We start from the raw sequence: 16111 nt of genomic DNA on the forward strand, positions 1-16111 counted from the left end.
ATAACCAATAACTTATAGTTTCTGGATAATTCAAAGTTAACCCACCAAAACAACTCTAGAAAAAATGAACCATGATTGATTGGAGTGAGATTTGAAATTAAAAAGCTCATAATTTTCATCAAACAAAACAAAAAACAATAGAGGCACTTCAATCCAATCCACTCTCTCTCTCTCTCTCTCTCTCTCTCTCTCTCTCTTTTCCCAAACAAAAATTTACCATCTTCTTCCAAACCAACAATGAAAAGGAAGGAAAAATGAAAAAACAGAAAACATTTACCTTCCCTTTTCCCAATTGCCATGAACAATCAGAGCAAATCAAACCAACCCAATTTTGTATCCCTCTGAAATTCCCACGTCCCCAACAATCACAGCCATAAAATCCCACCAACCCACAAAAGCTTCAAGCTTTCATCAATGGCAGAAACCAGCAGCACTAGCAGAAGCAGCAGCAGCAGCTTCGGTTACTCCTTCAATGGCTCACCAATTTCCAACATAGCCCAAGACCACCTCCTCACAATCCTGCTGCTCCTTCCTGTGGATTCAATTCTTTGCTTTGCCATGACCTGCAAAAAGTTCAGAGCTTTGGCAGCATCTGACAGTCTGTGGGAGTCCATATGCAGGAGGGACTGGGGACCCAAAACAGTGGAGGCCCTCAAAGCTTCAAACTTTGGCCATCAGCAGCTGCCATGGATGAGGCTCTACAAGCAAGTATCTAGGGTTGACTCTGTGTATTGCCATAAATTTTCTGACCCGGATGGGGAATTGGGGTTCCCCAGTCCCAGGGCTTCTCATTCCCTTAATTTTGTGTCTGGTTGCTTGGTGTTGTTTGGTGGTGGATGTGAGGGAGGTCAGTCAGTTATTCTTGCTTAATATAATCCCACCTATAATTTTGTTTTGCTTGTCATATATTCTTTTTATTACAAGCGGTACTACTACAATAGCTAGACTAAGGGGAGAGGAGGGTTTGAATGCGATACGTAGTTGGTTGAAGAGGAAGATCCCATCCACGGGGCAATCTAGCACTTGCACAAGACCTCGTCCTGATCTTGGTTTTGATGATTTGTTATCAATTTTGTTGTTTTAATTAATTATACTGCATGTTTTACTGAACTTTGTGATTTATTGGCTAGATGAAGCTACTGCTCATGCATTGTTGAAATTAATATAGAATTAAATAGCTAGTTTATGTGCCCAGTTGGGATTGGAGTCTGCTGTTTTTCATGCCCTCTGGTAGTTGTTCCATGTCAATTCTACTGGCTCTCGTAGGTTTTGGACGCTTGCTGAACTTGCAAAAATGAGTTGAGATATTGTGAGCTTTGATCGATGAGATGCATAATTTTTTTTCGTTTAGGATCACCATGGTAATAGTGCTGAAGATTTTGTATCTTATAACTGATTTTCTAGCTGTGAAATGTAAGAAGAAATAAGCTTTTTAGAAGTCTGACCAACCCGAAACTGAACAGATACTGAAGGTGATTTCTTAAGAAAAACAAAATTTTTTGGATTTTTGTTGTTGTTAGCAGATCTTGGTTTGAACCGAGTACAGGGTGTAACTTGGAAGCGCATATTTTTCTTAATCAGAGAGGTTAAAGTAGTACTAGTGTTAATGGCAAGGTTCTAATGATTCCGATATATGTGTAAATCTAGCATTTCGCTTAATCTATGGATGATGAAAGCGTTGCTACTTGTATCATGTAGACCACCCCAAAGCTGTTGCTTGGATTGGTCCTTGAATCTGCCTGCCTGCCAGGAAACCTATATGTTTGCAGGACTGCAGAGTATTAAAAGAACATTCTGAAAAAAATTACTCGTGTTTTTGTTTCTGATATTCTGAAAGTTTAATCTAATAGGGATCTAAAACCCCATTCAAGTGCCTCTCTTTTGTAGATTGCCTGTTTCTAACTTGTAAGCTGCCTTTCTATAACTGAACACCATGTCCAAACTGTATTCTTCTACTTCAAATATTTTCAGGGTCGCTAAGTAAGAGAGTCAGCCTTACCTTCCCCTGCAAAATTCAGGTCGCGTATAGATTCTTGGATGTGTACCGGTTGATCCCCTTGCTAGGGGTTCGAATTACTGCAGATATTTAGCAATTAAATATATGAAAATTGTATTCTCTAGACAACAACCCGCCATCTAAATGAATTGTCTTCTGAGTTTGTTCCTAGTTGGGGCATGCTTGTGTTTCTTTGTTATGTACTTCAAATTTAAATATCTGATTATTCTGTTTCTGTTGTATGTTATTTTAGGACGCCATCTAGACGACACATGGGTGGCATACATTGGTAATGATTTTCGGAGAATGTTGAAGTGGCAGAAGTTAAATTCTGGCATTCCAAGTGGTAGGTTTGGGCATTCTTCTGTTGTAATTGATGATTTTCTTGTTATGTTTGGAGGAATAAACGACAATGGGGGCCGTCACAATGATACATGGGTGGGGCAAGTAGCATGCCATGAGAGTCTTGGTGTCACACTCTCATGGAAGCTGCTTGTTGTGGGATCCGACGCACCTTCCCAGCGTGGGGCTCATGCTGCATGTTGCATTGACAGCAGAAAGATGGTTATCCATGGAGGAATTGGGCTTTACGGTGTGAGATTGTGTGACACATGGGTGTTGGAACTCTCAGAAAATTTTCGGTTTGGAACTTGGTATGAAATCAGGACTCATCCATGTCCCCCAGCTCGTTCGGGACACACACTGACCTGCATCGGAGGAGCACGAACGGTTTTATTTGGTGGGAGAGGATTAGGTTACGACGTGCTTAATGATGTCTGGTTCTTGGACATTTGTGAAGGTAATCCGAAATGGGTACAGGTACACTATGAGCTACAAAATATTCCAGGAGGAGTCTCTCTTCCGCGAGTTGGTCACTCAGCCACGCTCATGTTAGGCGGCCATCTGCTGATCTGTGGGGGAGAGGATTCGTACAGACATCGTAAAAATGACTTCTGGGTTTTAGACATAAATGCAGTTCCATCCATTACAATGCAGCAGCCAACTCCACTGAACTCTATGCAGTTATTGGCAAAAATGTGGAAGAGGTTCAAGGCAAATGGTTATGAGCCCAAATGCCGGTCCTTCCATCGAGCCTGCTCAGATAACTCGGGGCGGTACTTGTTTGTATTTGGCGGAATGGTGGATGGGTTGCTTCAGCCGGCTGACCCTGCCGGGCTGAGGTTTGACGGCGAGCTCCTGCTTGTGGAGCTTGTGCTGAGGTGAAAGTGTTTTCATGGATGCCAGTGCATTGCTCCATGTCTTTTACATAGTAGCTCATTACTTGCTGTGTACATCTCTTAGGAGTTGAGATTATGTTTTGTTCAAGGAAAAAGGAAAAAGAACTGAGATTATCTGACTAAATGGCTTTTATCCAACGTCTTTTCTTCCAACATCTCTTATGAATTTCTTTTTTTTTTATTAATTTCTCGTTTAAGAGGGTGTACCTTGTACGTAGGGGAGTGATTTTTCAGTGAGACCGTCCGCCTAAATGTTTCAATCGACTAATGTTATAATTGTCCCCCACATATGTTACATGTGAGAATTGATAACCTTGTGTGGCTGTGTGAGATATAATACTAAAAATAGTGGTTTGGTATAGTTTACGTTTTTACTTCGGTTACGAAATTATAGTTTAGCAACGTATCCCGACGGTAAACCTTTTCGATATGATAAAAGAATTTTCATGTAAGAACTTGAATTAAATTTTAGGCTTTTTTCATTAGCACCCCACAATACGTTGAATTCACCTCTCATTAAAATTTAATATTAAATGATTTACATATCTAATATGTAATGACAATTTTGACCTTATAAAGTTAAAAAAAAAAATTAAAAATCCAAATTACTTTTCACATGTATATCCCAAGTTTATTTATCTTCTTCAACTCTCGAAACCACTCTTATCCTCTATTGTAGAATTAATGAAACTACAAACATATTAATTGAAAAAATAATTCTTGACGAATGAAATGTGAAATCAACGTTTCGGAAACTTTACATAAGGTAAGACTTTGTATTTTCATTGTTTTAGTGATTTCAACGACATCGGCATGTATATAACTACGTTATGAATGATATCCGTTAAAAACAAATATGACTGATGATGAGAATCACACACCTAATAAACCTTAGCCACATTAGATCACAAAGATCCCTTGATTTTAAAAGCAGCGTAACAACCTATGATTCAATAACTAAATCCATTCCCATGATTCGATCAAACGAAAAGAAGAGGAATCATCATCATCAACCCTAATATTTATTTAATCCCCATTACCCAGTGCCACTGCTCCTACTCTATACAAAGCTCTACACTTCTATAGCTGCCATATTTTTTTTGGATTTTTATCTTCCTCATCTTCCTCATCCACTGTTGCGAAAATCATCTTCCTCAACTACTGGTATGGAATACCCACAACCTTCCACCTCTTTCCATGGAAGGGATAGAGAAACATGAAGGGATAAACACATGCAAATAATCAAACAATTGTTGGCACCACTCCAATAGAAAAATTAAAAATATTTTGAAATCACACCAGCTTTATTCAACAATATGTGGGGTTGCAATATAATAAGCCTAAATTTTACCTTACGTGTTCAGGTGCGTTTTCATTTTAAAAACTGATTTTCACTCTTTTCAATTTCTCACAACCCTACTTATTTATAGTCATTGAATTAAATAAAACAAACTGAATCAACGGCTATGACTAATTAGAAGTGTGTAGGAAACTAAAAATGGTGCGAAAGTCACTTTCCTTTCGTTTTTCTAAAACATCAGCAATAATAGCCAGCAGCGCATAAAAACCATAGTAAAATACGTCAATGAGAGATTCTTGGATGTCACCGGTTGTATCTACCATGTGTCAAACGTCGCGTCAATAATTACATGACTCATGAAGAGATTCAACACCATACTAAAATTCCTTGCGATAAACACTCTTGTTTCTGTTAATGATCATTCACGTGGAACTCAAGTTAATAGTCTCTGGCCAGAATATTGCCTGTAAGTAGGTGACTTTTCTATTTACTGCAACAGGGAAGAACATTTCTAATCCAAAAACTTAATAAATGAATGATTGGTTACGAGACGGCGAATGGTTAGACTGACAGAGAACAATTGTGCCAAAGAATCAACATGAAGGAACCTATCACGAGTTCAGTTCTCCACAACTCTCCGATGACCACCTTTGGTTGGGGATTATCTGGTCCCTTGTCTTGTTGTCCGGATGTAAAATACAGCCACCCATTCCAGAAACCAACTAGCGTGGTTTTAACCCAAAACGGAAGTTTCCCAAGAACTGACCACTTCTGCAATTATCGAAAATCAGAAATAAGAGTAGAAACAAACATTAGAGCCCAACCCCTTAGGACATAAGGAGCGCAGGGCTAATAGGTATCGCTACAAATTAGAAAAATTGCCAAGATTTCTATAACAAAAGAAACTTATGATCCGTTACCAGCTATAGCTCGTTTGTAGAAACATAGCACCTGCATTTATATCAATTACTACATGCAAGCTACCATCTTATTTGCAAAAGTGGAACACATTGTGGTAGTATAACCCTCCTCCATACCAACAATGACTGCCTTGCAGTTGATTGGTTTTTTGTTCATTTGTGTTTGCGTAAAGCAATTAAGCATATATAGTCTGTCGTATAAATATAATGAGGAGAACGGAAATACCAGTGTATTCAAGTTGAACTGGAATATTTCACCAACAAAGTTATCCTCTTAGTCACAGGGTACTTCTCAGTTGTGCCTCCAACAATAACAATAGAGTTGTGGACAACAGCACAAGCGAATTCAATATGGGAACCTGGCTTAGGCAAAGGAGGTAACACTTTCCACTTCATTTCGCCATCCATCATGTAAACATCACTATATACAACCTGAAACAATCAGAAATAACAAGATGAAACTTATATAAGAGGACAAGTCCAGATTTATCCTTCGGTTGATAGGATTTTGTTCTATGTTTGGGTATGGCCTTCTGAAGCTTCTTGTAAGTAATTGCGTGGTTCCTCGTAAATAGTGCATGGTTCTAACTAGGTGAGTAAAATAGGTGTTCGTGTTGAATATATGGTGCATTGAAACTCAGTAAAGGAGCAATACAATGTTCTCACATAATCAATGGGTACCGTATCCAGAAAACACAAATAGAAGATTCTTTATCTGTATAGCAGCTCTATCCAAACGAGGCATGGCTGCCTCAGCCATACTTTCCCCTTTTAATTCTGGTCCGGGCAAATCAGCATAGGTTGCTGATGAAACACTCCCAGGAGCAGTATCGTTTTTGTAATTGATGCTCCCCTATAGGTAACCATGGTCAACATTCAGAGCTCAAACAAGGATCGATTAGAACTTTAATTGTTATTAAATTCACATATCTTCTCCTTGCTTTTCCTACATTTTCAAGTGGAACCCGAAAAGCATTCCATTTCTCATGAACCGAATAATATAGGTAAGAATTCACATCAAGCGGACATAAATCCGCAACAATGTGGGAGTGAATGAACTCGTCGAAATCCAAATCATAGTTTACAATTACCATCAACGAGCTTCAATAATCAACCAACTCTCACATCCAGAAAGTAATGCACCAATTCCTTTGCAGAACACTTACTACCACAACAACAACAACAACAACAACAACAACAACAAAGCCTTTTCCCACTAAGTGGGGTCGGCTATATGAATCCTAGAACGCCATTGCGCTCGGTTTTGTGTCATGTCCTCCGTTAGATCCAAGTACTCTAAGTCTTTTCTTAGAGTCTCTTCCAAAGTTGTCCTAGGTCTTCCTCTACCCCTTCGGCCCTGAACCTCTGTCCCGTAGTCACATCTTCGAACCGGAGCGTCAGTCGGCCTTCTTTGCACATGTTCAAAATCACCAGAGCCGATTTTCTCTCATATTTCCTACAATTTCGGCTACTCCTACTTTACCTCGGATATCCTCATTCCCAATCTTATCCTTTCTCGTGTGCCCACACATCCCACGAAGCATCCTCATCTCCGCTACACCCATTTTGTGTACGTGTTGATGCTTCACCACCCAACATTCTGTGCCATACAACATCGCTAGCCTTATTGTCGTCCTATAAAATTTTCCCTTGAGCTTCAGTGGCCTACGACGGTCACACAACACGCCGGATGCACTCTTTCCATCCAGCTCGTATTCTATGGTTGAGATCTCCATTTAATTCTCCGTTCTCTTGCAAGATAGATCCTAGGTAGCGAAAACGATCGCTTTTTGTGATCTTCGCTAGATTGCTCCGGTCATTAGTGTGGATAAGTATATAAATGGATAGAGATAGGAAAGCAAACACAAGATGTACATGGTTCACCCAGATTGGCTACGTCCACGGAATAGAAGAGTTCTCATTAATTGTGAAGGGTTTACACAAGTACATAGGTTCAAGCTCTCATTTAGTGAGTACAAGTGAATGATTTAGTACAAATGACATTAGGAAATATTGTGGGAGAATGATCTCGTAATCACGAAACTTCTAAGTATCGGAGTGTGGTGTCGTCTTGACTTGCCTTATCTGTCTCATAGGTAGATGTGGCATCTTCTCTGGAAGTACTCTTCCTCCATCCAGGGGTGGTATCTTTAACTGGTGGAGATGCACAAGGTAATGTATCAATTTCACTTGAAGCTTACTTGTAGTTTCAGGCTTGGTCAAGCGCGATACAAACCATGTAGTAGGAGTCCCCCAAGTCGCCGAGCTAGGGGGTCTGCTGAAAGAGGTGACAGACAAGGTAAGCAATCAGAGCTCCGACTGATTGTTCACCTTCTCCCCACATACTTTTGCTTTTGAAGAAGTAACTTTCCACAGGCTTATTCTTGAACTGAGCTGGAGGGTTTTCTGGTTTCCTCCAGAGTATAAGGCCGACTGAAGAATTTGAGGGTCAAAACAAGTCCATCAAATCTAGAGTACGTTCCACCCTGCTGATATGGGATACTTTTGCTTTTGACAGAGTAATGAATGTATCGGCACGTGTGCTGTTACGCTTGTCTCCACATGCTTCCTTGTATCCTTCGCACTTGCCCTATCTGTTCCTCAAGCAGATGCGGAATCTTCCCTGGAAACATAAGATGTTGAAGATGAGTACTCGAGAGCAATGCCAGGTAAGTAATCAGGTAAGGGGTTCCAGGCAGTCAGTTCCTGGCTGGAAGCTTGATTCCAAGTGCTGACTGATTGCTCTCTTTCTCCTTGTCTTGCAGGTAAAAACAAGGCCAAAAGAAAAGACAGGGAAAAAGCATGATATGGGATACTCTTGCTTTTAACCCTGATGATATGAGATATTCTTGCTCTAGTATAGCTTGTTTGCAGAGGTATTATCGGGGGGAAAGAAAGCTGAATATTTCGAAAGGCTTCGTTGGGAGTGCCCTCTCAGATATGATGAAGGGTTGAGCATTTTTGCAGGTCTGCCTGTCCGTTGGGGATGGAGGTCGACATATATAGGAGTCTCCCTAACAAGTAGTAATGCTATTCCTTTACCCTGCTTGGTCATAGCACGGTAGTGGGAGCTGCCAGTTTCACATGTTTTAACTCTGTCAGAGCACTTTGAAAAAGTGGTCTGTGGTATCTGGCTCTCGAGATTCGGAGAACGATGCCTCTTCGATTTTTGAGAAAGCAATCATGCTGGGGGTATGACTCTCAAGATTCGGAGAGCAGTGTCTCTTCGATTTTTGAGGAAGTAATCATGTTGGGAGTCTGGCTCTCGAGATTCGGAGGGCGGTGCCTCTTCGATTTTGGAGCAAGCAATCTTGTTGGGAGTGTTGTCTCGAATGTGAGTAAAGGTTGGGCATGTTTGCTAGTCTACCTTGCCACGAAGCACAAAGGTTGACACACAGGGACTTTCCAATTATCCAGCAATGGTACTGTTCCTTTACCCTCTCTTCGATTTTGAGAAAGTAGTCATGTTGGGAGTCTGGCTCTCGAGATTCGGAGGACGGTGCCTCTTCGATTTTGGAGCAAGCAATCTTATTGGGAGTGTTTTCTCGAATGTGAGTAAAGGTTGGGCATGTTTGCTAGTCTACCTTGCCACGAAACACAGAGGTTGACACACAGAGACTTTCCAATTATCCAGCAGTGGTACTGTTCCTTTACAGTTGTGGGTAATAATATGGTAGCTAGACCTTCAAAATTTATGTGTCTAAACTTTTGTTAGTGCTGTTTCTTTGCTATTCTTTTACCTTTCTTGGTCAGAGCGATGTAGTGGGAGCTGCAAGCTTCACGTGCTCAACTTTGGCAGAGAACTTTGGCAAAGTTATTTGTGGTACCCATGAGCTATTGTTGCGTGTGGGAAGTGGGTGATTGAACAGTAAGATTCATGTGTTTTCTACTTCACCAGAAGTCTTCGACAGAATGCCCATAATTTCTGCAAAGCTGAGTGTGCGTGTGACAGGTGCTGACAAGGCTAGAAAAGTAGGTGCCTCTTCGATTTCTGAGATCGGCCCTCGTGGTCTCTGAGCAGCCCAGCTTTTGAGAAAGCGAGCGCCTCTTCGATTGATTCGGAGAACGCTGCCTCATCGATTTTTGAGAAAGCAATCATGCTGGGGGTCTGGCTCTCGAGATTCGGGGAGCAGTGTCTCTTCGATTTTTGAGAAAGTAATCATGTTGGGAGTCTGGCTCTCGAGATTCGGAGGGCGGTGCCTCTTCGATTTTGGAGCAAGCAATCTTGTTGGGAGTGTTTTCTCGAATGTGAGTAAAGGTTGGGCATGTTTGCTAGTCTACCTTGCCACGAAGCACAGAGGTTGACACACAGGGACTTTCCAATTATCCAGCAATGGTACTGTTCCTTTACCCTCTCTTCGATTTTTAAGAAAGTAGTCATGTTGGGAGTCTGGCTCTCGAGATTCGGAGGACGGTGCCTCTTCGATTTTGGAGCAAGCAATCTTATTGGGAGTGTTTTCTCGAATGTGAGTAAAGGTTGGGCATGTTTGCTAGTCTACCTTGCCACGAAGCACAGAGGTTGACACACAGGGACTTTCCAATTATCCAGCAGTGGTACTGTTCCTTTACCCTTGTGAGTAATAATATGGTAGCTAGACCTTCAAAATTTATGGGTCTAAACTTTGTTAGTGCTGTTTCTTTGCTATTCTTTTACCCTTCTTGGTCAGAGCGATGTAGTGGGAGCTGCAAGCTTCACGTGCTCAACTTTGGCAGAGAACTTTGGCAAAGTTATTTGTGGTACCCATGAGCTATTGTTGCGTGTGGGAAGTGGGTGATTGAACAGTAAGATTCATGTGTTTTCTACTTCCCCAGAAGTCTTTGACAGAATGCCCATAATTTCCGCAAAACTGAGTGTGCGTGTGACAGGTGCTGACAAGGCTGGAAAAGGCTGGAAAAGTAGGTGCCTCTTCGATTTCTGAGATCGGCCCTCGTGGTCTCTGGGGAGCCCAGCTTTTGAGAAAGCGAGCGCCTCTTCGATTTTTGAGATCGGCCTTCGTGGTATTTGAGCAGCCCAACTTTTGAGAAAGCAAACGCCTCTTCGATTTCTGAGATCAACCCTCGTGATCTCTAAGCAGCCCAGCTTTTGAGAAAGCAAACGCCTCTTCGATTTCTGAGCAGGCGCCTCTTCGATTTCTGAAGCTTCGTCGAGTGCAGATTTTTATAGGGGCTGGCATTAAGTTCCAAAGCACACTTGAATCTCCACCAGTAGAAGCTTCATTCTTGCACTTCAAAGATCTTGATTTGTCCGACCTCTTCTCTCTTCAACACCTTTGAAAATGTCTGGCCCCTCCGACCGTCGTTTTGACTTGAACCTTGTTGAAGAGGCAGCCCCGCCTTCTCCAGACAACATATGGCGCCCATCCTTCGTCTCCCCTACTGGTCCTCTTACCGTTGGGGATTCCGTGATGAAGAATGATATGACCGCTGCGGTGGTGGCCAGGAACCTTCTCACTCCCAAAGATAACAGACTACTTTCCAAACGGTCTGATGAGTTAGCTGTTAAGGATTCGCTGGCTCTCAGTGTTCAGTGTGCAGGTTCTGTGTCTAATATGGCCCAACGCCTATTTGCTCGAACCCGCCAAGTTGAATCATTGGCGGCTGAAGTGATGAGTCTCAAACAGGAGATTAGAGGGCTCAAGCATGAGAATAAACAGTTGCACCGGCTCGCACATGACTATGCTACAAACATGAAGAGGAAGCTTGACCAGATGAAGGAAACTGATGGTCAAGTTTTACTTGATCATCAGAGATTTGTGGGTTTGTTCCAAAGGCATTTATTGCCTTCGTCTTCTGGGGCTGTACCGCGTAATGAAGCTCCAAATGATCAACCTCTGATGCCTCCTCCTTCTAGGGTTCTGTCCAGTACTGAGGCTCCAAATGATCCCCCTCCGGTGCCTTCTCTTTCTGGGGCTGTACCGACTGCTGAGACTTCTCCTAAGCAACCTTTGTGAAGGCTCCCTCTTGTGTGCTTATTTTGACTCATGTATAAGTACATATTTGTAGCTTATCGGGGATATCAATAAATAAGCTTTCCTTCATTTCAACGTATTGTGTTAAATACACCAAAGCCTTCTTCGCTAAGTTCTTTGAATTTTCTTTTGTTAAAGCTTGTATGTTGAAGCTTTCTGAGTGGAGCATGTAGGTTGGGGTAGTGTTCCCTTAATTTCCCGAGTGAGGAAAACTTCTCGGTTGGAGACTTGGAAAATCCAAGTCACTGAGTGGGATCGGCTATATGAATCTTAGAACGCCATTGTGCTCGATCCTGTGTCATGTCCTTCGTTAGATCCAAGTACTCTAAGTCTTTTCTTAGAGTCTCTTCCAAAGTTTTCCTAGGTCTTCCTCTACCCCTTCGGCCCTGAACCTCTGTTCCATAGTCGCATCTTCTAATCGGAACGTCAGTAGGCCTTCTTTGCACATGTCCAGACCACCGTAACCGATTTTCTCTCATCTTTCCTTCATTTTCGGCTACTCCTACTTTACCCCGGATATCCTCATTCCTAATCTTATCCTTTCTCGTGTGCCCACACATCCAACGAAGCATCCTCATCTCCGCTACACCCATTTTGTGTACGTGTTGATGTTTCACCGCCCAACATTCTGTGCCATACAGCATCGCCGGCCTTATTGCCGTCCTATAAAATTTTTCCTTGAGCTTCAGTGGCATACGGCGGTCACATAACACGCCGGATGCACTCTTCCACTTCATCCATCCAGCTTGTATTCTATGGTTGAGATCTCCATCTAATTCTCCGTTCTTTTGCAAGATAGATCCTAGGTAACGAAAACGGTCGCTCTTTGGTATTTCTTGATCTCCGATCCTCACCCCTAACTCGTTTTGGCCTCCATTTGCCAACGAGCTTACTACCAATCTAAACAATTCCGGGATGAAAACATTGGTACAAACCAAGCAGCACCACTGCCAACGAGCTTCAATGAGCAACTAATTAAACTAAAAAGGCACACTTCCTCACAAACGATACAACACTATGATCAAATTCACCCGAAAAATCCTAAACCAGCACGAAAAACTTCAACAAATCAACCAAACAAAAAAAAAATTCCGCATTTCACCACAATCCAAACAGAACCCAGATGAGAATTCACATAAAAAATCAAGAATTCAATAATTAGAAAGCAAAACTAAACCTTGGTGGGGGGTTTCTTGGCTAGTCTTTTTGGGGGAGGGGATGATTTTGGGTTTTGAGATATCGACAGGAGGAGCTCAATTGTCGGCAATGTCGTTATAAGAATGGACGAAGCGAGGAGAGGAAATCGGCAATCACAGCAATCCCCAGCAGACCAACGCATATCAACAGCAGCAGCCATGCCGATGTGTGCTTCGCCGAGGGCCTAGCCATCTCATATCAATGGAACCTGAGAGAGAGAGAGAGAGAGAGAGAGAGAGAGAGAGAGAGAGAGAGAGAGAGAGAGAGAGAGAGAGAGTCAGTCACCGCCAACGGAGGAGGGATGGAGCTGCTGCACATACCGGCACAGATTAGTAATTGTTGCAGTGAGGCTGGAGCTACTTTTGTAATTATTGGTTTTCTCCGGGGTCAGAGAAAATTTACTTATTTTTTCTAGGATTTTATAGTGAAAATCGGCATAGCCACACAATTAATCGATCTTAGTTGGCGTTGAACTAGCCTCAAATTGATGTTTTTCTTTTTTCCTTTAAGAAAAGCACCACTTCAAATTATTTCATATTTTTCGGCAAACAATAAGATAAATACATTACATTCATCTAAATTACGGAGAGATAATTTCGAGTACAGAACCTTGATGGATGGATAAATGTTCTTAACCAACAAAGCTAAAGTTCACTTGAAACCTCAAATCAATGTTCACAAAGCATATTAATGCACGAATATCTTATTGAAGAAGTTTACATTAGGTAGCCTCGACCGTGTAAATTATGAACGAAATGAACCATTGCTATCACGAATAATAACAACACTCCCCTGCAGAACCATCCTTCCAAGCACCATCGGCATTCACTTCAACAAATTTCCGCCACTGCTCTGCTCCTGACAAGCGACAAGACAACCGCAACGAGGTCCAGACTCCTTGTAAACAGCCAGACACCTACCTAGCTAGCCTTCCAAGTTTCCCAAACGCAGAAACATATGACACCAAATGCACCAACTCAGACATCTTCTAAAGTGAGTGTTCCCTCAACTACTGCGAAAATAGCACTGTCAGTTGAGATGGTTGAGGTACATCCATGCCATGTATCCTCTTGGGACGAGCGAGTTCTACACAAGTGATCGTAGATTTCATTCCAAGTTGCTCCATTGTCAAAGTGGTTAGTTCTGCGAACCTGCGTACACACCTGCATATACATACGCATTGTAAAGGAATGAGGATGAGCAGGAGATAACCGCGCTCATACCTGATAAATCATTGTGAGAAGACTTAATCTCTACGAGTTTATTCATTGTAAGTAAATATGCCATGAGATATATCAAATGCGTTCAATTTCGAATATGAACATACAGATAAAATCACTACTTACCGTGTTGTCCCATTTAACCCTGTCCGCCGGGTTGCTCCAAGACAGCATATAGTCGCAGTTGTTACCATCGGCGTTCTTGCCGCGATACACAACAGCGGAAGTAGAGCCATAACTATAACTGGGGTTTTTGACGGTCAGAAACGCAGCCCACTGGCCATTTCCAATCAATGGTGGGTACACTATGTCAACGCCAATCCAATCTTTCTGACCAACACATCTGACGGTGTCTCCTGTTGCATTGTAAATAAGGACGAGATTGGCGAGTTTTGTACCCGATTCGTCCTTCAAATGCTCGAGGTGTGCTCGTGCCTTCACGTAGTCCTTTCCCCTGGCTTTTTTCATATCCATTGCCGCGCGTGCCCTGTCGATTCTTGTTATTTTCCCAGATCTATACTCTGGCATACCCTCCAAAGTTGCGGTTGTGATGGGGTTGCCAAACACGTCTCTCCCCATCTCCATCTCTCTCTCTCTCTCTCTCTCTCTCTCTCTCTCTCTCTCTCTCTCTCTCTCTCTCTCTCTCTCTCTCTCTCTCTCTCTCTCTCTCTCTCTCTCTCTCCCTCCCTCCCTCCCTCTCTCTCTCTCTCTCTCTCTCTCTCTCTCTCCCTGCCTCCCTCCCTCAAATTAGCATCTCAATTCCCCCATCTGAGCTGAAAGGAGTTCAAAGGACATAAATCACAGCTACTGGAAAAGGACTAATCAATTCAAATACTTTAATTCCAATCAGGGTATATATCCAACAGCAATTATTTGGAAATTGAAACCGAAAATTAAAACTTAATCCTAAATCAAATTATAACACCAACAGACATGAATTGAAATTGGAAATTAAACTAAACCCTAACTCATCCGTCATACCTATCTGGTTAAGCCTTCAATCTGGACAGTCGGTGCCGCCGTCAGCAGGATCCTGGTTTCAGACGAGGTTAGATTATTGGGAGATTTGGGATTGAACTCCCTTGGGCTGAAAGAAAGTCCTAACTAATCAGCAACTAATAAAACCGTTGACCATGTACATTTGCTCTATTGGTGCTTATATTTAAGGCATATTTGTTGATTTGCCTACAGAATTTGTATACAGCTGACAATTTTTCTCCTGAACTTTAATTTTATTCGATTATCCTCTGAACTTTTATAATTAGCTAATTTTCCTCTCAAACTTTGATTTTAGCCGATTACCCCCTGAATTCTTATAAATAGCCAATTCTCCCCCTGACGCTAGATTTTAAAAAGTTTCGTCCAATTTTCCGTCCATTTTGATCACGCAGACAACACATGACAACTGTATAAAGGTAAAAACAATGGAAAATTGGATGGATGGAAATTGGATGAAATTTTTTAAAATCTAACATTACGAGGATTTGGCTATTTATAAAATTTTAGGGAGGTAACCTGCCAAAGTTCAAGTTCACAGGGGGAAATTGGCTAATTATAAAAGTTTAAGTGGTAATTGGCTAAAATTAAAGTTCAGAGAGGAAAATTGGCAACTCTATACAAGTTTGAGAGGCAAACCGACAAATACCTCTATATTAATACAATCACATATAATTCATGTGTGTATATTTATTCGCATTCATGAGTTTGGTAACTATTTGAATAATTAGGTCGGATCAGATTTTTATATAATTTAATTTAAGACATGAAAAAGATTAAAATTGTTATAGTCCTAATTTAGTTAGAAATATGATTGTGTAAATCTTGAGAATCCTTATTGGGATTCTGAAATTGGTACCATTGGAATATGTTGTATATAAAAATTATAATCCGCTGAACTGACTAGTCAAGCCCACTAGTCACCTAAGATAGATTTGCTAGTTGATAAATTTGAGATTCAAATACCAATTTCAATCCCCAAAAAACTATCCTAGTCAGCAAGGCTATAGATCGTTGCAAGTTATTAATGTGTCAAGTGACCATGACAGTGAGCACATACCAATTAAATGTTCAATAGATATATGTACCATGTATGTGTATGTGGGATGTGTGACACAATAAACATAACTTGAACACAAGATATTTTTTACCCGAAAAACCAACCTCTGGGTTAAAAAAACCTAAGACTCTCCTCTGAGTCCAATCCACTAGTGTAAACAAAGGTTCATACAAAGACCACACAAGCTCAATTCCTAGATCCCTATCTATGGAGTA

The 16111-nt window shown here is 41.5% G+C and overlaps 3 protein-coding genes across 5 annotated transcripts; 1 reads left to right on the forward strand and 2 right to left on the reverse strand.

Annotated features, from left to right (window-relative positions):
- Positions 1 to 3387, forward strand: LOC103405227 (F-box/kelch-repeat protein At1g51550-like). The gene is made up of 2 exons (XM_008344202.4): positions 1 to 847; positions 2250 to 3387. Exons 1-2 carry the CDS (start codon positions 415 to 417, stop codon positions 3218 to 3220), a joined length of 1404 nt encoding a protein of 467 aa, XP_008342424.3. The 5' UTR covers positions 1 to 414; the 3' UTR covers positions 3221 to 3387.
- A 1471-nt stretch (positions 3388 to 4858) lies between these two features.
- LOC103442222 (uncharacterized) lies at positions 4859 to 13143 on the reverse strand. 2 transcript variants are annotated; one of them, XM_070817337.1, is made up of 4 exons: positions 12941 to 13013; positions 12601 to 12828; positions 5681 to 5886; positions 4859 to 5305 (listed from the first exon to the last, which is right to left on the reverse strand). In XM_070817337.1, the coding sequence occupies exons 2-3, from the start codon at positions 12778 to 12780 to the stop codon at positions 5689 to 5691; spliced, it is 378 nt and encodes a 125-aa protein (XP_070673438.1). In that variant the 5' UTR covers positions 12781 to 12828; positions 12941 to 13013; the 3' UTR covers positions 4859 to 5305; positions 5681 to 5688. The 2 variants fall into 2 exon arrangements, with proteins under 2 accessions (XP_070673438.1, XP_070673437.1); XM_070817336.1 differs by having other exon boundaries at positions 12601 to 13143.
- Positions 13144 to 13214: 71 nt separating this feature from the next.
- LOC103435724 (23 kDa jasmonate-induced protein-like) lies at positions 13215 to 15038 on the reverse strand. 2 transcript variants are annotated; one of them, XM_029097025.2, is made up of 3 exons: positions 14822 to 15038; positions 13967 to 14613; positions 13215 to 13783 (listed from the first exon to the last, which is right to left on the reverse strand). In XM_029097025.2, the coding sequence occupies exons 2-3, from the start codon at positions 14423 to 14425 to the stop codon at positions 13598 to 13600; spliced, it is 645 nt and encodes a 214-aa protein (XP_028952858.2). In that variant the 5' UTR covers positions 14426 to 14613; positions 14822 to 15038; the 3' UTR covers positions 13215 to 13597. The 2 variants fall into 2 exon arrangements, with proteins under 2 accessions (XP_028952858.2, XP_008372387.3); XM_008374165.4 differs by having other exon boundaries at positions 13967 to 14608; positions 14822 to 14969.
- Positions 15039 to 16111: the final 1073 nt, after the last annotated feature.

Source organism: Malus domestica, chromosome 17 (genome assembly GCF_042453785.1).
Source record: "Malus domestica chromosome 17, GDT2T_hap1".
NCBI classification, from domain to species: Eukaryota; Viridiplantae; Streptophyta; class Magnoliopsida; order Rosales; family Rosaceae; genus Malus; species Malus domestica.